General features: G+C 37.6%; 1 protein-coding gene across 3 annotated transcripts in view; it reads right to left on the bottom strand.

The window, feature by feature from the left end:
* The window catches only part of ZNF385D (zinc finger protein 385D), a 910525-nt gene that overhangs the window by 18211 nt on the left and 869571 nt on the right, over nucleotides 1-22743 (bottom strand). For all 3 annotated transcript variants that reach the window (XM_066244601.1, XM_066244603.1, XM_066244602.1), the window contains one exon: nucleotides 1096-1329. In XM_066244601.1, the coding sequence (XP_066100698.1) occupies nucleotides 1096-1329 (234 nt within the window). The remainder of the gene's footprint in view (nucleotides 1-1095; nucleotides 1330-22743) is intronic.

The raw sequence follows: 22743 nt of genomic DNA, 5'->3' as shown, positions 1-22743 counted from the left end.
TGCAGCACAGTGACTGGTCAATGACTCAGTTAACATACAACTGCTGTACTAACTCAGGGTATAATTCACAAATGATTCATTTTTTACTGTAATTACTGACAGAGTCCTGGCAGTGAACCCAGTCTTTTAGGGAAAAGTTGAACTTGGGCAAAAAGGCCGGCGAGGCAAGCCATCACTAACTGACTAACTAAACGAATAAATAAATAAACACATAATTATTTATATCTAGAGAGATAGCTATACCCTATATATACACATCTTGACAGATAAATATAGATACAGATATATAATATATTTATATAGATATAGAACAGGTGGATGAAATAAAAATATATTAAGAAAAATATATATTAAGAAAGAATTTTTATCTTGATTTACCAGTATTTTCTGTTACGATAGATTAGAGTTTATAGTTTACGTCATCAAGAACTGAGTTTGAATGATGGCTCAGTTACTTACATTGTCACATGCCTTTTCTGAGCCTCAAATAAGATAATTAGTATCTTCAGGTTGTGAGAAAGAGTGAATAAAATATTACATGTAAAAGTCATGCCTCAATAGCTGCCCATAGTAGGCCCTTTCTTAAATTTAATTGCCTAGCTCATATAGACTTAGCCCAAACAACATTATTTGTCATAAAATTATAATAGCCAAAAGTATAAGGAGTTAAGGAACCAAATTTTGCAACCATGTTATTGGTACAACTTTAGAAAACTTCATTTAGATGCAAATGCATGGAAGCACTTAGTAATCTAGAAATCAAATAAATGGAGAACTTATATTTTAGAATTATACTTTACTTTATCCCCTAATGTTTAATAACATGCGCGTGCACACACACACACACCCACACACACACACTCGCACACACCCCAAACACATAAACAACGCAGCCCAGGGTCCCTGGAAACCCTCCCATGACCCCATGTAGATGGTACTTTGTGTGTCATTTTTATTTTTTAATGGTTAATGAATTGCATGTAATAATTGCCCGTTTTCTGGCACCTCTTTGTCCCCTGCTGCAAAAGATCTAATCTATTCAGAGGAAGATAATTGCCGAGCTGTTGAGACAGGAAAGAAATTGCTGCATCTCACCACTGTTGTGGGCCTCCAGCTGTGAGGCGGAGTTGACAGCAACCTTGCATAGTGAACAGTAAAGAAGCCGTTTTGCCTTTTCTTCTTCGGTCTCCGTAGAAGGACATGAGCTATTGCCAGTGGCTGTGGTAGGGCTTTTTTCCACTTTAGAGGTGATCTCAGTTGTCATAACACTGCTTTTGCGAATTTCCACAGTTGTCGTTGTAGATATTGCTGGTGTCCCTGGAGTACTGTCTGCATTCAAAATAGCATAAAAAAAAAGAGGGAAAAACAGTGGTGTGTTATCTTTTTCTATTTGGAAATATATCACTAATATTACATTCTGCTAATAATGATAAGAGCAGCTAGCAATTGCTGCCTGTCAACTATAAGTCAGTCATTGCATGAGGAATTTTACATAGATGACCATATGGAGTTTCGTAAATTGATAAAAAACATTCAGACAATTCTTGAATATATACAAATACATTTTACATTATTTTTCTATGGAGTCAATAAATATACCCACAACTTTCTGTTGTTAACATATGACCTTGGTATAATAATCTTTACAATGTATTATACCTTGTATACAGATATGTTTATGCAGATGACTTTTTAAAAAACAGGATAAATCTTTTTAATATATTTTTATTTTTACGTTTATTTTTACAAAAATAGAGACTATTTTCCTTTTTTGTTCATGTCTTTAATGAAAAAGTAAGTACTGATCCTTTTGTACATGCTTATACAAAAGAAAAAAAAATGGAACCTTGATGATATATTGCTTTGTCCAGATCAACAGTTTAGAAAACCATCCTTTTATTTACAAAGTGTATATTCAACACGAAGTACTAAGGTCATTAATATACAAAATCAGAGGATTCTAGTATGGCGTATTTAGTAAATGCATACTCTGTACCAGGCTGTGTTTGGGGAATGTGTGACATAGCATTCAAACATTAATGGCCACTCTTTACAAGGAATTCACAGACTGGTCACACCATGTTAATGTCAAATAGTTTCAAGAATTGATAACCGTGGAAGTGTTGATACACTGTAACCCTATAATCTTCTGTCTTCATTGTCCTAACTTCATTGTCCTAACTTCAGTTGGATATACACAGCTCTCATTCCAAATACACCAATTACCATAATGTTAGCAATGTTTGCATATCCAGCAACCAACTGCAAATGAGCTCTACGCTGCTTATATCCTTTCTACTCTTATACTACTTATTCTGCCTCCAGGCTGGCTGTTTCTTCAACCTCCTATTCAAAATATTCCCAGGTGGTCTCTCCAGCTCCAGCAGCTGCTGCAACTTGCAATTTCTTCTCATTTCATATGCTGCTGATGTCACTACCTAATGCCACACTGAAAAGTCCATGATAAATGGATGGAGCAGTGGCTGTAACAGACAGTGGTCTACCTGTAGTGAAATGCTGTCCTCATCGGCACTTACTTCTTGTTAGCTCATCCTATCAAGAGTTGATTTCAGCTACAGGATGCATTTTAACTTGGGGACCCCTTTGATCCAGAAACAGACGTTGGGAATATAGGTGAGATTAATGGTGGCTTCTTTCCCAAACATGGTGTCAGAAACACTAGTCAATAAGAAGATAAATGAGGTCTTGTTGAGGGCTGTGTATAAAACAATTCATCTGGATCCTATTTCCTTTGCCTGACACTTCACACACTTTTAATCACTTATTTTAGCTGCTAAGATCATCAAGTAAGCCTCCTTCAGTGTCATGGAAATTATCCACCAGCCTTGGGGGGGGGGGAGACATCAGTCTCTCATGGCTAGAGAAAAATAAAATTACTGTTAACACCAAGTTTTGCCACCAGAATTCATTCATTCTTTCGAACATGGAGAGGTCCATTCCCTGAATAGTTTTTACTTGCCTAATGAGGTACCTGAATAAAATGACAATTATAGGTAATAGCAAGAACAACTATAAATACAGAGATATATAAACTCAGTGCGGCCACTTGTTGGAGCTAGAGTACAATTCGATGATTATTTATTTCATTTTAAATCTAAGTAAAGATAGTCCTAGTAATATCTTACTTCTAACAAATTTTCCTTTGGATTGACCATGTTTATTTTAGGTCTTGGTCTGAAAATTACACAGAGCATAGATCATAGCAATCTTAAACCAACTTACCTATGTATAGTGAAAATCATAATAAAAGTGTAAAATAAACAAAACCATGGATCTTCCAATCCCTGTGACAGCTACTTTAGTGTCTTTTTCCCTAACTCCAGAGGATAATGTGCATTGAGGGCAGACACCATAAGATAGAGATGCTAGAATTTAAGATAATCTATGCCCAGGATTTAGCAAAGCATTAACATTTCTTAAGGCAAGTCCCTTGCATAAGACAGGTTTAGGGAATTAGTATCAAAACGATTAATTTCTGGCGCTTCTACTTTGTTGCATTCTTTAGACCACACAGCTGAGCACAGATCTGTTATCAGTTTGCAGTAAATCTGAAAAAAACTGCAGTTATATGTTTCATTTTTAATTTTATATAGAGAACTTGAGTCCACAAAGGTAGGATTAGCATTAATTTAGAACAAGATGCATTTTCCACTTACTTTTTATTTGTAAGTGGTGAAGGGGATGTTTTTAACAAAAAATTATGGTACATATATATTTTAAGATTATGCTGGATTCAAAGAGAACCAACTATTTTGAAACTGAATAAAAAATTACATATAGCAAAGAAATTTGTCTTAATATGCTATGTTAAATTAACAATTATACATAATTATCTTTTTGAAAATTTGTTATTTATTGATTTTAGAGAGAGAGGAAGGGAAGGTGATGGGAGAGAAAGAGACGGGAACATCAATCTGTTCCTGTATGTATGTGCCTTGACGGGGGATCGAACTGGTATCCTCTACACTTCACAATGATGTTCAACCGAGCTATCTGGCCAGGAAAATACATAATTCTTACCCACACATTAAAATGGAATCTTAAATCGGTGGTTGTGTTAAAAGCATATACTATTTATATGATGTGATGAGAATGACGATTACCGCTGTGATCTTCCTCCCCAAAAGTCATAATTCCTGTCTCACCATGAGAAAAGCATAAGACAACCTTCACTTTAAAGGACATTCTACAAAATTCCTGACCAATAGTTTTGAAAACTGTCAAGGACATCAAAGCAAGGAAGTCTGAGAAACTGTCACAGTCCAGCAGAGTTTTAGGAGACATTAGGACTAAACATAATATGGTATTCTGGTTGTGATCCCGAGGCCAAAAAAACAAAAAAGCTTTTTATGCAAAGAAATCTGACTGAAGTATACATTAAGAATAATGTATCAATGTTGGTTCATTAGTTTTGAGAAATTCACCATAGTAATGTGATATATTAGCACTAAAGGAAACTGGGTGCAGGGTATACTGGAACCCCATGTAATCTTGCATCTTTTCTAAAAATCTAAAAATATTAAAAATTTACTATATTTAAGGAAATAGAATGATAACCAGTCACCTGTGTATCATTGTTACTTTGCAGACTCACAGTAAGACAGGATCTTAGATCATAGGCAGAAGCTACAGTATAGCTTTCTTAGTTTTTGGATTAGAAAATTTTAGTAAACTTCTCAAGGTCATATAGTATTCTAGGGGAGAAGCTGGGACTTGACATTGCATCTCCCAGTTCCAAATCCAGTGCTTGTTGTCCTACATTGCAATGACTTCGGTATTCAAACTTCATTCCATCAACATATGTTAGGTAGCTATTTTGTGCTAGGTTCTATATTAAGTCACTAAGAATGAGAAGGCCAATAAATATCCACCCCAAACTAAAGGGGTTAATGAGACATTTCATTATGATTTTAAATAATAACAATAAACTTAACCCTCAATCAGCATAAAAGGAAGTCAATAAATATTTATTGAAAGAAAATAAATGAATGAACGACTAAATAAACAACAATTATAGAGAATGATTGTGGATGCACTTTTTTTTTGACAGAGACAGAGAGATTCAGAGAGAGGGATAGACAGACAAGAAGGGAGAGAGTTAAGCATCAACTTATATTTGCAGAACCTTAGTTGTTCATTGATTGCTTTCTCACATGTGCCTTGACTAGGGGGCTACAGCAGAGCAAGTGACCCCTTGCTTAAGCCAGTGACCTTGGGCTCAAGCCAGCGACCTTTGGGCTCAAGCTAGCAACCATGCGGTCATGTATATGGTCCCACACACTCAAGCCAGCGACCCTGCGCTCAAGCTGGTGAGCCCGTGCTCAAGCAGGATGAGTCTGCGCTCAAGCTGCCAACCTTGGGGTTTTGAACCTGGGTCCTTCACGTCCCAGTCTGATGCTCTAGTGGATGCACTTTTAAAGCATTTACAGGTATTAATTAACTCATTCAATCATCACAAAAACCTGTAATGGGCATGCCATTTTATCCTTGTCTGAGAAAAAAGACTGAGGCACAGAGAGATTTGGGAATTCAGTCGATGCCAAAGCTGCTACTCAGACAGTCTGGCTCAGAATAACATGATCTTCACTTATTTTATCCATTTTTTATTACTAGAATGTTAATCTTTTCATAAAGGAATTAACTACCTCTTCTTCAATTAATTCACACTGGTCATGATTTATTACACACATTTGAAGATAGCATCTTAAAAATTTGATTTTAAAAGAAACTAAACATGGCCTGAGCTACAGTCTATCCTGTATGTCTAAAGCAGTGGTAGTCAACCTGGTCCCTACCGCCTACTAGGGGGCATTCCAGCTTTCATGGTGGGCGGTAGCGGAGCAACCAAAGTATAAATAAAAAGATAGATTTAACTATAGTAAGTTGTTTCATAAAGATTTATTCTGCCAAACTTAGCAAAAATCTGACATAAAGTACTTGATAAGTAATTATTATTATATGCTTTAACTTGCTGTTAACTCTGTTACAAAGTAAAGTTACTTCCCTACTTTATAAATCATCATTACTGTGGAACCGGTGAGTGGTTAGAAAATTTTACTACTAACAGTGGGCGGTAGGTATAAAAAGGTTGACTACCCCTGTTCTAAACATTCATTTATGTTAAAGTATTTAAGTTACTGGAATCCATTTAGGAGGAGGAAAGAAAAACCTACAGTTCTCAAACAACCTCTTGTGCAAAATGATAAAATGTAAAGCACAGGCCTTCCTTATTCTCCTTTTTTTCTTAGTTTTTTTTTTTAAATAAGAAAATAGAGAAATAATTCACTTTTCTTACTGTTTCCCAAAGGCGGATTCAGATTTCTTTGCACTATTCAACCAATGACCCTTCTCGGAACAATCGATGTGACAGGGAGTTGAAAATAATGGGTGCAGCTCAGAGGGAAGAGAGAGGTTTGAGATGATCTGAGTTTGCATTTCTAGGTCATTTTTTTTTTTTGCCAGTGCCCTGTAGCAAATACTCATTATTACAACTGCCACAGTTTGGCTCTGGCATCAAAACAGACTGCCAGTTCTCTGTGGAATGGGGCGTTAGTCGAGAATAAAAGGAAACTTGACTGCAGAGTGGCCCCTTTGCTGTTCTCATCTTTGTATGAAACAACTGTAAATAAAATATATATATATATATATATATATTTTTTTTTTTTTTAAATCCACAAAACATAAGAAAAGATCCCAGAAAATACCAACAAGTGATATGGTCTAACAAATTTATTCTCCTAGTTACAGACCTCATTCATGAAGTGGGAGAATGGGTGGTGAGTTAAGTTTTCTCCTAGGGAACCGGAAATAAGATTATGATCCAAAGATGCTCCTCATGTTTTTCTGTAGATTGAAGACTCACAATTACACACAACTTATTTCCTTCTTCCCTAAGTGAATTTAAGTCTCACCTAGGCTTGCTAAAAAGTGAGCAGAGAGCTCCTTCCTCTTGAATATGTTGACATTTTGAAGAATAAAATGGCGCTATGACAAAAAAAAATCACAAAGTTTTTAGAAATTATTACTGGTGGTTTCTTTCCTATGCATTTTATTTAATTTAACCGACATTTATTTAGCACTCTAGGCTCAGGCAGAAATGGCCCCTGCATTGGGCTCTGTATTAGGAGAGCTCCATGTATCACCAAGCCACTAAAAATAGTCTATTGTGTTTTTCGATTTTGTAAAATGTTTTAGAGACTTTGATGACCAATTGAGCAAATAGGACTTATAGGAAAGGCATGTGAGAACTGAACTGGGTGCCCCAAAGGCCAGAGTTCACAAGTTTGTGTGTGTTTGTGTGCATGTTTGTGACAGTGTGTGTGTGTGTACGGCTGGCTTTGTGTGTGTTGAGAGCTAAGAGGACATCACAGCTTCTATGTGGAAATCAGAGAGGAAGGTTGGTTTGTATAAACTTGGCTGTGTCATCACTAACACTAATGTATGTCTATGCAGACAAAGGTCCTCAAAACATTCCTTCCGTCCCCTCTACTATGGTGGATGGGAAGTGCTTTAAACTGCCTGGTAATGCTGAACCCAGAAAATGAGGTTGTGATAAATGAATACCTCCTCCAGAGGGCTACCCAGTTTCTCTGGGCCCAGTCACCCTTTAAACGTCCTGGCTTTGCAAACAGCTTCTGACCTGTCCCTGCAGATCTGTGTCACCACTCTGTAGGACTCAGGAGAGTAGATTCCTCATCCTCCAGGTCCCAAGGGCAATTCCCAGGCTTAAAGGCTGCCAGGTGAAGCTCAGGCATAGCCTGTACATCTTCAGCTACATGGCATATGGGTCCATCTGTACTCTTGTCTTGGCCCTGCAAATTGTACGGTGGTCCTGATTAAACCCTCTTATGGCAGGTCCTCTGCCTCATTACTGGAGGTTTATTTAAATATACCTGATTTGAACACTGAAGAGTGGCAGGGATCTCATGTGATGAGAATGGAGGGGCTATGGGTTTGCTTTCTTTGAGGAGGAAGAGCAGGAGGAGGTGTCACTGGAAATTATTAGAAAAACAAGTTGTACTTCAAACTGGTTTATCTCACCCCCAATACTTTGTACCATGCAAAAAGTGATCCACTGCGCTTTCTTAATCAACTGGTATATTCGGTCCTATAGTGACCTGAATAAAACTCTTAATGTCCTAAAAATTTCTTTTGAGAGCCAAATTTTTTTAAACTTAAACTATATAGGTAGAGGTACATTCCTTACCAAGGTAGTGCCTGCACGTGGTATTTTATGGAAGAGCCACACTCAAGGGGCCAAAGAGCCGCATGTGGCTTGTGAGCCGCAGTTTGCCGACCACTGTAAGGGATCAGGTGAGTAATTCTTTCTACTTTTATACCATTTGAACTAGAGTTGCCATGTCTTGCATTTAACAGAAATTATAGAAAGGCAAGAGATTTCAAAAACCTAGAAAGCAAAAATATTGAACTGCATCTTTTGAGATGCTCTCCAAAGCTTCCCAGTCTATGGTCTGTCTGAGACAATTCTATCACATATAGACTCACACTTGGCGATGTCGGTTATCTACTGAACTCACTCTGTGCCATGTACACCACATACAGGTTAAAACGCAAATTATTCTGATGAAAAGTACTTCATTTCTCCACATATAAGATGCATCTTTTTTTTTTTTTTTTTTTTTGGAAAATCTGGGGTCTAAAAACTGGGTGCATCTTAGACAGTTGTAGGTATTTTTATAGATTTTTTATTTGCATTTCCTGCTTTTTTGTGAGGATGAGGAGTTGTATGAATTTTTATGATGAATAAAACTTGAGTTCAATAACTTTATGTAATACATTTTTTTTTTCAAATTTCGGGCCCCAAAATTAAGGTGCGTCTTATACATGGGGGAATATGGTAATATGGTACTTGGGCAAGAGCTTTTTTTTTTTTTTTTTTTAAGGTGATCTAACTTTTGGATTTCCCTCTTGAACTGGGACCAATGAGGTTCATTTGGATTGGCCCATTTTTCAGAGGATGTGTTTTGAGAGAGTAATGTCAGACTAACCTTCTTTTCATGGGATAATTTATCAGAAATTTAGGGTATTATTATACTCAGTGACTAAAATTTTGGGCTAAGAAGGCTGGAGAACGCGGTTGTCCGGTTAGCGTGTGGCTGCAGAAGCCCTCAGAGGAAGGCGCTGTTCAGGGCCAGATTAAAGAAGGCTTGACTTGGGTCAGGCAACCGATAGCGGTGCTAATGAGGAGGAGGATCAGGTCACGCAGGAGGGAGATCAGAGGCTCCAGAGGCACAACCCAGTCCCCTGGGGAGTTAGGCAAGCTCGCTTCAACAGCTGGCCAACCAAAGCTGAGATCTACTTTGTATCTTTAAAGCTTCCATCTCTGAAATGTCCTTGACCTCAAAATGGAATTGAAATTTCATCAAGTATAAAAGTAGGCATAAAATTAGAAAATTAGGCAACAGTCACACACACACACACACACACACACACACACACACACGCCCAGCAGCAGCAGAGAAAGACAGAAGATATAAATGAATGAATAAGGCAATTACCAACCTCAGTAGACGGGCGAGTACACAGCCTCATGAAAACACAGGTAGCACATTACACCGCTCAAGTCAGTTCCTGTCCTTTTCGACATGCAGGTCCAGTTTTACCAGCCATTTTGATTATCATTTTGAGAAAAGCCAAAGAGTCTTATGTAAAAATTCTACATTTCCAGTTTTAGCAACTATGTATCCGTGTGTGTGTGTATAAAACCTTGTGTGGGGCACAACCTTCTCTGTGTTCTGCATGAGCTGCAGGAAGCTGGCTTTGAAAGGTTCTCGAGGGACACCGTGCTCCCACACACTGCTCATTGCCACAATGGTTCAGAGACTCCGATCCGACGGCTTGACTAAGGTTCCCCTTCATATGGCAGGGTTACTACTTCAAGGAGAGATGTAACGATGATGGCCTGTCTTAGTTTTCCCTTTACCAGATAATTTGCCCTTGTTCCTTTCTTTCAAGTCCACAAGAAGAGACTCGCTGTAGGGCTGAAGCCTTGGCACGTCTTGTCAGCTGTGGGTAAGGGTTCCTACTTCATAGCCCAGTGGGATTCTTGACTGGTAACAGTCACCTCAGCAATCTCTAATATCTTACCACAATGGAGCTTCAGTTCCTGCAAGTCAATGAGGACTACATTCCCTACTCCTATAGCGCATATGCGCACGCGCGCGCGCGCACACACACACACACACACTCCATAATACATCTAGATCAGAGCTTGTGAGATATTTGGTAATTGATAAATGTAGCGGCTATGGTCAATACATTTGTTCTGTTAGGCACCTGCCTTTCTTTGAAAAGTTGAGATTATCCTCCCCAGCAGGCGCTAACATGAAAATGGGCACAGCAATTCAAATAGCAAATCTCTGACCTGCTAACCTAAGTTTTCCCTCTTACTCGTTCTTTGTCACATTAATTTTTCAAACTCTGCTGTTTTCACTCTATTCTCTCTGCTCTTTCTGCTCTCACCACATCCACCAATGATGGGGCCAAGGGACTGGGAACTTCTGTGCATCAGAAATCATCCTGTCCCTGTGAACTAGTGGTTCTAAAACTTCCCTACACTTCACCATCACCTGGGGGTTTCAGAGGAGACAGGCTGTTGACTCCTGCCCACGGGGGGGTCTATGATTGCTAGGTTTGGGTTGGGGCCTAGATGCGAGCATTTCCAACAAGGACCCAAGTGTCGCTGCTGCAGCCGGGCTCAGGACCACACTTCTAGAGCCACCACTGACAGATCTGCCAATTAGTTTCTGGTTTAGCTTAACTGGTCTTAGCTTCAGCGCTCTAATGTCACTTAAATAGAAAGTCACGAAAGTCAAAATGGGAAATGAGGGATCAGATGACCACCGACTTGTTTTGGCCTGTGACTAAGGAGTTCCTGAGAAACGGAACTTTCAGTCCTAAAGCAGAGAAAGTCCCCAGTAAGTCAGGACAAGTTGATTACCCTGATTGGGAATTTGGAATACATTAGAAACCAACTCTTGAGAAAATATTTTAAATGCTACTCAAGCAAGCAATAAACCATGTCTATTAAAAAATGCATTTTTTAAGATATAGGTAATAATACACGAGGGAGGATGGAGACACATTCAGATCTTTGAAGCTGAAATAAATAACTACTTAGTGGTTCCATTTAGCAGTTAAACTAGGAGTCCTTTTGTAAGAAGAGAGTCTTCTCTCTGTAAGTTGGAGTCTATGTTTCTAAAGAAATTTGTTTTCTAAATTTTTTTTTCTTTACAGGGACAGAGAGAAAGAGTCCGAGAGAGGGATAGATAGGGACAGACAGACAGGAACAAAGAGAGATGAGAAGCATCAATCATCAGTTTTTCATTGCGACACCTTAGTTGTTCATTGATTGCTTTCTCATATGTGCCTTGACTACGGCCTTCAGCAGACCGAGTAACCCCTTGCTTGAGCCAGCGACCTTGGGTCTAGGCTGATGAGCATTTTTTATTTTGCTCAAGCCAGATGAGCCCGCGCTCAAATTGGCAACCTCGGGGTCTCGAACCTGGGTCCTCGGCATCCCAGTCCAACGCTCTATCCACTGTGCCACCGCCTGGTCAGGCGGAAATTTGTTTTCTATATTGTTCACAGAATCTATGTTTTATCTCTTCTGAGTATTATCAGAAGGGATAAAGTTAATTGGAAGGCAAGACCGCTAGGCCCCGAGAGTTCATTGAGAGCGTCTGGCCAGCGGACAGACAATTGAGAAGGACGAAGGGGTTTGCTTTGTCCAAATTTCTAAACTTTCTGATACATAGTACAAAGAGAAAGAAAGGGGGAAAAAATCAATGTATTCCAAAGCTATTTTAAGTGACTTGGATGCCACTGCATTAGGACACTGCCTTTTTCAGGCTTCTAATAAAGATTTTTTTTTCTTCTCTCACTAAGGCAGAAGAAAACAAATCATCTTTTCAAATCTATAAATGGCAGTTCCCCTGTTCTGAGAGCTTTCAGAGGGACAAAAGCGTTGCCCGCCACCGTAACAGCTGCCATTTCATTCATGAGACCTGTGCATTGAAAAACTCCATGTGATCGCCATCAGAAGTCATGGCCTGCTTTTCCAGTGGTTGCCTCCGGCAGTTTATCTGTCTATAGTAATAGTCTTCTTCCTTTGGCTCTGTGCTAGGTTAAATGCAAGGGTTCGCCTTGTGTCCTTAATGTCCATAACGTCTAACTACCGAGGTTTATGACACGGTAGATCATGAATCCTGAAAGCTTTCACTAATTGAAACAGAACACAAAGTGAGGGAGATCGTGCCGTCTGAACAGTGAATTTAGAATGTGTAGAGAATCGAGAATGTGGAGGGAGTCACGCCAAGCCATTTAGGATATAAATCTTTGCTGTCAGGCAGCCCATTTAATAAGAAAGTAATAATTGTCAGCTCTTCAAGTTTTTTTGTACCTTAGTCTTAGAGATAAGAAAACAAGCCTCATCATGGATGGCACAATGATACAATATTTCATTTTAATAATATAAAACAGTATTCCATGTGGTCTCACGCGTTTCATTGTACGTGTACGAGTTACTTAGCAATTGTCAGTACAGTGTTAGTGTTTCATAGCTTAACTATGTAGGGAATATTCAAATCACTAGAAAGACACCATGGTGTAACTGCTAGGACCTTGTCATATTGATATCCAGATGCAATTTTTTTTGTCTTCAAATTTTAATGTGACCAGGAAGGAGTTTTCAGGGAATAAGTTCCACTGGAAAAATTGTGGGAAATGGTTGGTAAAGACGAGAGAAATAAAGAAAAAAAGAGAGGACACTTAAAAAATTCAGAATACATATTATATATTTTTTAAATGACAAATTTTCAACAAGTTCTAAGCATTACATTTAAATGATAAAGTATATTGTCTCAGGAATCAAACTCCGAGTCATTCCATCCCCAAAAGCAATTTATTACTAATTCATTTCCCCCTCTGCAGAATAGAGAACAGAAGGAAGGTCATCATATAATCATTTTTGATAACATTTCTCTCCTCAAAGTAGTTGTTTCCATGTAATGTTAATATATTGATACTTCAACCAAGAGGATTTTTAAGAGTTGGAGGACAAATAAAAATTAGAAAAAATGTGCACATCAAAATAGAGCAGCAGAAATCAAAATTCTACTCATTATTTACTGAAGGGTTGGCTGCTGAAAAATTAATAGAATTACCTGGAAACTAATAAAATTATGGAGCACATGCCTCTTAGTGAAACCAACAGACCTCATTCTAAAATGGGAGAATTCCCCTTTTACCTGCACAAACCATATAAACCAGATTTTCATGAAATTCCAGATATAAAACAATCTCTCCTATTATTTCCATAAACTACCATACTTCCAGAAATTCCAAGCTACAATAGACAGCTCCTGCACAAAAATGTACCACACTGTGCATTCTTGTTGTTTTTGAGAATACAGTCATTATAATCATATCACAATTCCACCAGAACACTAATTAAAACACTAAAGAAAAATCCACTTCTCTTTTGTCTATATAATACAGAATAACCATGTTGATTTTCCTTAGACCTCATTTAACAGATTAGTTATTTTGGAATTATTGAAATAGCTTCAAATCTAATTATGTATTTTGTGTACATACGAAGGGGGGAAAAAAAGACTTCTTGGTTAGCTCAATCATCCAAGATATAACTCAGTACTTTATGATAAATAGATTTTAAGGTAGAGCTATGTTAAAGAATAAACCATCTGAGAATTAATTTCAAAATAAATCTGTATTATCTCTGATGGTTCGTCCTGGCCATTCATGTCTCGTAGAATATTTTTATAGCTACAAAAGATATAAAATAAAGAGCTACTATATATAAATTATCTAGTCCCATGATGTATCAAAAAATGATGGCATTTCTATTCCATTTCACCCTTTGCTAGATCATCTCATAAGGCAAATCCTAATACGACTGTAGAGACCATTTGATATAAATAGAAGTTCTGAATTTTCATCACTAATTTAGATAAAATGATTAAAAATTAATTCTGAGTTAAGCCTTAGAAAACAACCATTATTTTATTTTGGACATATGTTTGTTTAGCTGTTTTTAATTAGCATTATTTCAATTTTTGAACAAAGCCCAGCTGTGAAATTAAAATTCAGAGCTAGCACTTTGGGTAAACCACGTTGCTTTATTGATCACTTTAAAAAAAAATCATTTTCTTGGAATAGAAGAGATTCTTTTTTTTACGAATCCTGTTTTCTGTAGACCTGTTTTAAATCAACATTGGGTTCTTTTGATGATGTTTCCCCACAAATGGAAAAGGCTCACTGCAATGTGGGACTAGTTTTGTTCCCGTTCTTCCTGGCAGTCTCCCCCGGCTCCGGGGGGGGGGGGGTGAAGCCAGGCCGAGAAGCTAGCAGTCCAGGGCTGGGCGTGTGCAGTGAATAGTCTGAGCAGCTAGGGAGTGTGCGAGGTGGACCACATCCAGGCGGTTGCCAAGGAGTCGAGATCACAGCCAGATCATGACAGCCAATTCACAGGCCTGGGGAGAGAAGTCAGAGCCAGAAGGCAAGTTGGGTGAGAATGAAGAGCCTGGGGTTATTTGAGGCCGTGGCCACCAGACAAGGTGGCGACCTTTTCATGTTATTTTTAGCAGGAATGCCTTACCTCTTGGACAGCTTTGTCCTGATTTTATTGAGAAAAGAGTATCCATGGCCACTGTCTGCCTCTCCCACAGAAGGGGAGATGAGACAAAAAAAAAAAAAAAAAGATGATCACCCTGTGTCTGAGACTTTGGGCTTCGCACCCCTGGATCTCACTGGAAACCAGGACGGAGAGGCAGGTGAGGCCAGCACACGGCTCAAGCTTCCTTTCTTCCTCTTGTGTTCAACTCGCCTACTCCCCACCTCACCCCAAACAGAATAACAGTATAAACACATTTATAAAATAACACATGTGTAGATGTATTTCTTCTTCTGAGATTTCATTCTGCTCCCATAAGCCACCCCTCATTGAGGACATTTCTAGAGAAAGCAAATTTAAAATATTCCAGATCGGCTGGGCAAAAACAATAACAAGTGACCAAGGATTGGGCAGTCAGCTCACAGAGTTGAGCTGTATGTTCTGGTTCAGTGAAGTCATCTTTTCTCAGAAGTTCATCCAGAGAACATTGCTGCTCTGGCCTAGCTTTGTGCAAATGCAATGCTTTTTACCAAAATTGAAACCGAGAATAAATCTACTTGGATAAATAATTTAAGTGCACCGATGATTCTAAGGGGGAATTCTTTTTTAAAAAAAATATTTTTTTAATTCATTTTAGAAAGGGGAGGGTGGGTGTGTGTGTGTGGGGAGAGAGAGAGAGAGAGAGAGAGAGAGAGAGAGAGAGAGAGAGAGAACGGGGCAGAAGTAGGCAGCATTAACTCCCACATGTGCCTTGACCAGGCAAGCCTGGAGTTTTGAACTGGCAATCTCAGCATTCCAAGTCGACACTTTATCCACTGTGCCCTCACAAGTCAGGCCCGGGAATTCTTGCAAAATGCTTAGACATTAAAAAAATAATGCTTTTTATTTCCACTCAACACATGATATACGCATCTTTAGCATCGTGATGCCATAGTTTCAACGGTCATTTGCTTTTACTTCACACTAGAAAAATTCCATTGTGACTTAACCTTCAAAGTACAATCCCAAAGTCAATGAAAGTCTCTTCACCACCCGATTTGCCAATCTGGGTTAATAAGCGTTTCCTCAGACTTGCAGTTTAATTAAGTTGAGTTGATCCGAAGGAGATAGAAATTATTTATTTTTGCTTATTAGCTTCACTTTTTACAAGATAAGAGAGAACTCGAAAGAAGGAAGAGGGCAAGAGAAATGTCTTATTTGCCCTTTTAAATTACAGATGTCATAGGAAGAGAACTTTTGTGAGCTTCTCCTCTTAAAGGATATTTTTTTATCAGTCAGCCCAGATGGATCAATGTGATGAACCAACCCATAGAATGTGGATAAATTTCTTCTCTTTCGATCTTTGAAGATCCCATCATCACAGATGCTCCGTTTCTATTGAGGGATATATCCTGTTAAGATGTCTGAGATGCTAATGGAAAAGGTGCCACCGGATATGATGATTTATGAATTCTGATGTGAATATTGCTGACATGCCAAAGTAAATGTCGAAGAAGTCTGGAGCTGATTTTGCAAGATATATGGTACACAATATACTCAGAATGCGAGATAATGCATCACTCAAAATGAGATAAAGACTGCTTCTTCAACTATTTTCTGTCTCATTATTTTTGTTATTTTTAATTTTGCATAGTATAGAGAGGCTCTCTCTAGTTAGTCCAACAATCTAATTGCTGCCTACTTTTATAGGTCCTTATTCTAATTATCATTACTGGTACATAAATCAGCTATTGGGTATAACTACCTTTAAAAGTACAACTAAAAAATTATAAAATTAAACACATATGTAATAAAGAAAAGTTAAAAGATGCAAGTAACATTAATGTACAACATTACTTTTTAGTCCTTTTCAGTTTTCAAATAAATGTTGTAGATTCTTCTCTTTTTATCCTCAAAACAATACTGTGAGGTAGATATCAGACTTCTTATTTCATAAAAGAGAAGACTGGCTTATTATTATAAAGTCACTTGCTAGAAACACATAGTGATTAATTAGAAAAGCCATTACTGGTACCAAGATTTTTTAAAGTTTATTGTTGCTGCCTGGTAGAAAATATTTAATCATCAAGAGCTAAGTATAAAAATAGTTACCTAATATCAGTAGGACATTGCAGAATCATATATTAATTTTTATATATAAAGTGGGGCAAAAATAGAATTATAGTTGTATGTGAAACACAGTTTATTCTTGCATTATTATTAATTATTGAATTATTTCCCGTAAGAACAACTGTAAACCTACTTTTGCCCTACCCTGTATTACTGCTAAGGCAATGTATATGGCTAGAATACATTACATGTTTAGTTTTGAAGTAATTTTGTAGTACTTAGAATAAAGACATATGTATTACACATTTTTATGGAGTAATACTATTATTAAAGTTTAATGAAGCATGTCAGATTTATATATATAAATAAAAGGAAATAAAAGGTATCCAAATAGGAAAAGATTTAGTATCTCTTTCACAGATGACATGATCTTACATACAGAAAACCCTAAAGAATCTTTAAAAAAAAATTAGAGCTAATAGACACATTCAGCCATGTTGCAGTACACAACATCAATGTAAAAAAATCAGTTGGAGTTCTATAAACTAGCAATGAGCAATCCAAAAATAAAATCAAGAAAACAACTTGCTTTACCACAGCACGAAAATAATAAAATACTTAGGAATACATGTAACCAATAAATGTAAGACTATACACTAAAAACTACAAAACACAATTGAAAAAGTTTTGGGTTTTTTTTTTTTTGACAGAGACTGAGAGAGTCAGAGAGAGGGACAGATAAGGAGAGATAGACAGGAAGGGAGAGAGATGAGAAGCAACAATTCTTCATTATAGCACCTTACTTGTTTATGGACAGCTTTTTCAAACTTGCCTTGACTGGGGGCAGGGAGCTACAGCAGAGTGAGTGACCCCTTGCTCAAGCCGTGACCTTGGGCTCAAGCCAGAGAATATGGGGTCATGTTTATGATCCTACACTCAAGCCAGCAACCTTGGAATTTCAAATCTGGGTCCTCCCTGTTCCAGTCTGATGCTCTATCCCCTGCACTACTACCTGGTCAGGTTGAAGAAAGTTTTAATACACTGAAATAGCCCTGGCCAGTTGGCTCACTGGATAAAGCATCAGTCTGGAGTATGGATGTCCTGGTTTTGATTCCCAGTCAAGGCACATAAGAGAAGGCCATCTACTTCTCTCTCCATTCCTTTCTACCTTCTCTTCCTCTTCCCCTCCTGCAGCAGTGGCTTGACTGGTTCAAGCATTGGACTCAGATGGGGGTTGCCAGGTGGATCCCCATTAGGGCTCATGCAGGAATCTGTCTCACTCTCTCCCCTTCTCTCACATAAAAATAAACAAAATAAAATAAAAATAAATAAAACATAACACAACACTTAAATAAAAATATATTTCTTACTCATAGATTGGAAGACAATATTGTTAAGATGTGAATATTTTCTGGAGTGATCTATAACTTAAATACAAAACCTATAAAATTTCCAATGGCTTTTTTTTTTTTAGAAATGAACAAGCTGACCTCAAGGGCATACAGAAATGAAGAGATCCCTTATAGCCAAAACCATATTGAAAAAATAAGTAGCATTGGAGTACCATACTTTCTGATTTCAAAGCTTACTAAAAAGCTATTGTAATCAAAACAGTACAGCACAGACTAGACAAACATAGATTAATGAAATAAAATTGTGAATCCTGAAATAAATCCATATATCTATTGCCAATTGATTTTTGACAAGAGTGATAAGACAATTCAATGGAATAATAGTCTCTTTAACAAATGGTGCTAGAACAAATGAGTATACACATGTAAAAGAATGAAGTTGAATCTCTGCTTCATATCATATACCTTTCAAAATAAATCAACCACCTATAAAAGAGTTACAATGACAAAACTCTTAGAAGAAAACATATGTGACCTTGGATTAGGCAATAGTTTTTAAACATTTATTCAGAATTTTGTTTTAAACAAAATTCAAAATAAGTTGGAAAAACTTCTCACTAAAAGGATCAAATATTTGCACCATATACCTGATAAGGGCCTGGTGTCCAGAATATATAAAGAACACTTGTAATTCAATAGTAAATATACAAACAACCCAATAAAAATATAGACTAATAATTTGAATAGATATTTATCAAAGTAAGACATAATAAATGGCCAAGAAAGATATAAAAAGATGTTCACCGTCATTTTACACTAGAGAAACACATATAAAAACCACAGTGAGATAGATACCACTTTCACACCTGCTAGGATATCTATAATGATAATGACAAGTTATATTAAAAAGAAAATAACGAGTGTTGGCAAGCTTGTGAAAACACTGGAATCCTCATGCACTGCTGGTAGGAATATAAAATGATACAGTGACTGTGGAAATGTCTGCTAGTTTCTCAAACAGTTAAATATAGAGTCAATATATGACTCAGCAATTCCACTTCTAAGTATATACACAAGATAAATGAAAAAATTGTTTTAGACACAATCTTGTAAATGAAAGCTTATAGCAGCCCTTCATAATTGGCCCAAACTGGAAACAACCCAAATATCCATCAACTAATGAGAGGATGCACAAATATGGTATGTCTATACAATGTAATATTACCCAGCCATATAAAGAAACGAAGCACAACGCGTTACACCATGGACGACTCTTGGAAACTTTATGCAAAGTGAAAGGAGTCAGTCATAAAAGACCACACATCCCATTATTTCATTTGCCAGAACAGCCAAATTCATACTTACAGAAAGTAGATTAGTGGCTACCAGAGAATGGGGAAAGGGAAAATTAGAAGCTACAAGGTTTATTTTGGCGGTAATGAAAATATTCTGGACTTAGATCATTGTAATGGTTGCACAACATTATGAACATACTTAAAACCTCTAGTGGCACACTTTAAAATAGTCAAAATAGGGAACTATGTTATGTGATTTTTATCTGCCTAAAAATAGTTACTTTTTGAAGCTGATGTCCTGCAGTGGCCAGAAGGCCCTATGTGGCCTAGTCCTCCATTAGCTACCTGGCTTTATCTTTTTCTGCCCTCCCGTTGGTAACAACTACCACCCCCTGTAACAACCACATTGCACTGGTCTTTGTTCTTCTTCAAGCCTCCAAACATGCTCCCATCTTAGAAACTCTGAATTTGATGTTCCACCTACTCAGCATCCTCTTCCCCAGACAGGCACATGACTCACCCTCTCTCCGTCTGTAAGTCTGTAGCACCTTCTCAGGCAGGCTTTTCCCTTCCGCCCTCGATACAACTTTATCCCTCCACCCATGCCTGCAGTTCCTCTTTCTCTTCCCTTCTGCATGTAACCTCAACAAGGGCAGGGGTTTTTAACTGTTTTGTTTTCTGCTGATCTTTATCATCTAACAACCTAAAAGATTCCCAATATATATTTCTTTTTCTTTACTTTTTAATTTTTTTTTTTAGTGAGAGTAGGGGAGATACAGAGACAGACTCCCACATGTGTCCCCACTGGGATCTACCAGATGATCCTCATCTGAGACCTATGCTCTGCCCATCTGGGGCCATGCTTGCAACCAAGCTATTTTTAGCACATTAGGCAGAGGCTCCATGGAGCCATCATCAGTGCCCAGGGCCGACATGCTCGAATCAATTGAGCCATGGCTGCAGGAAGGGACGAGAGAGAGAGAAAGAGAGAGAAGGAAAGAGGGAGGGGGAAAGAGGGAGGGGGAAGGATGGGGAAGTAGACGGTCACTTCTCTTGTGTGCCCTGACTGGAAATCAAACCCGGGACTTCCACAGGCCGGGTTGGCACTCTACTTTTAAGCCAACCGGCCGTGGGCAATACATATTTCTTGAATGAATTAATATACAAAACAGTCTCAAAGAAAATGATGCTTGGAAAAGAAAACAGAATAGTAGAAGACAGAGAAAGACTCAACATCAGTGTGACTGCATTTATGTAGAAATCTTTTTTTTTTTTCACTTTAAAATGTCTGCTTTCTTTTGGTCAAAGTCTGGTTTAATTAGGTGATTGAAGAAAAGTGGCTATGATTTTTTTAAATGAGGAAACATGTTGTATGATTTCTGAAGTTCCTCCCAGCTCTAAAATAAAAGGATGCTCTGAAAACCAGATGTCTATAAAAATTCAGCTGTAATAGCCACAGTTTCTTTAAAAAAAAAAAAGTGATTAATAAATTTGACAATTACACACATAGGTAATTCTTCACTAGCTCTTCCATTACTGAAAGCCAATAGGCAAATTAGGCAAGATATATGTAGAAAATTATTTTCTGTATTTGTGAAATTATGCTAGGAATCATATCAAGGCATTTCAACATGCTTTTTTTTTTTTTTTTTTTCTTCACTGTTCTGCTAGGTCAGGGAGAAAGGGAAGATACAGTCCAGAAAAAAAATGTTTCTGAGACACTTGGAGGAAAAAAACTCCAAATAACTAAAGGTTAAGCAGCTGAAAAAAAGATTAAGCTAGTAATGCAAGAAGAGAGACTGTAGGAAAAATGTGAACTTCCAAGCATTGAATAGTTGTGTAAAACTTAGAAAAGTGACTCAACATTGAGAAAAATATTTAGGTTTTCTCTTTAAAACCACAGGTAAAAATATAAAAATAAAAAAACCTTTTACTTTTACTAACAAGGTTCTTTAAACCTTGTTCTAAACTTAAATAAATGTTATTCATGTTATTAGGACTAGTTCATAGTTATAGTTTGTTTATTGATTTAATTTTTTTAAATTTAAGTGAGAGGAGGGGAGATAGAGAGACAGACTCCCACATGCACCCCAACTGAGATCCACCCAGTGACCCCCATCTGGGGCTGATGTCTGCCTATCTTGGGCTGATGATCATAACCAAGCTATTTCTAGTGCCTGAGGAGGATGCTCCCATTTCAGTTTTTAAAAACAAGAACCAACAACATTGAGTAAAAACACACACTGACTTTTTTTTAGTTAGTTAATTCCACAAAAGGCTATATACTAAGAGTATCAACCTCTGGAAACTTAAGCAATTTTTAATGTGGTGGCTAAGAATAAATAGTCTCAAGACTAATAGCCAATAAGTTGGGGCAGTCACTTTGGAGAACACTTTGACACAGCTCCTCAAAAGACTAACCACAGGGTTACCACAGGACCCAGAAATTTCCATCCTATCCAACACCATACATACCTAAGAGAAAGAAAAACATATATCCACACAAACACTTGCAAACAAATGTTCAGAGTAGCATTATTTATAATATTCCTAAAGGGGAAAATCCAAATGTCCATCAACTGAAAAAAAAAATCTAGCATATTCAAACAATGAATATTCTGCCCTGAGGAGAAATGAAGTTGTGATACATGGCACATTGTGAATAAACTTGGAAAACATTATGTTAAGCAAAAGAAATCTGTTGCAAAATACCAGGTATTACGTGATTCCACTTTTATGAAATATCCAGCATAGGAAAATCTATAGAAATGTATTAGTGGTTGGCAGGGGAGAGGGGCTTCCAGGAGTGAGAGAGAGTGACCACTAATGGGTAGGAGGTTCCTTTTGGGAGTTCTAACATTGATTGTGGTGATGATCACACTACTCTGAAAACACTAAACACCACTGTGCTGAAGACTTTCAACAGGCACATTGTATAGTATGTGAATTATATCTCAAAAGAAGCAGTTACCTTAAATAAGTAATGAGCTGTGAAAACACCTCTTAAATTTTAGCTCCTTCATTTCTGGCTTATTATAAAGAAACATGGCCACCTGCCGACCACGTTGTCACCAGGGAGGACAAGAGGGTAGCACAGGTCATATTGACTGTTATGTTGGTGCAGGAATAGACTTCAGAGCTATCAAGAGAGGGGCAGGGTCCCAGTGCTACTTATGCTGCAGGTGACTCTGTTGGGAGGTTGAGCCATATAAAGCCATATATTTCCCCATGTATAAGATGCATCTTAATTTTGGGGCCTGAAATTTGAAATAAAAATGTATTATATAAAGTTAGTGAACTCAAGTTTTATTCCTCATAAAATACATACAACTGCTCATCACTATCAAAACTCCCATCCACTAGCTTGTCCTCA

The sequence above is a fragment of the Saccopteryx bilineata genome, chromosome 10 (assembly GCF_036850765.1).
Source record: "Saccopteryx bilineata isolate mSacBil1 chromosome 10, mSacBil1_pri_phased_curated, whole genome shotgun sequence".
In the NCBI taxonomy this organism is placed as follows: domain Eukaryota; kingdom Metazoa; phylum Chordata; class Mammalia; order Chiroptera; family Emballonuridae; genus Saccopteryx; species Saccopteryx bilineata.
This window is presented reverse-complemented; position numbering and strand designations above follow the sequence as displayed.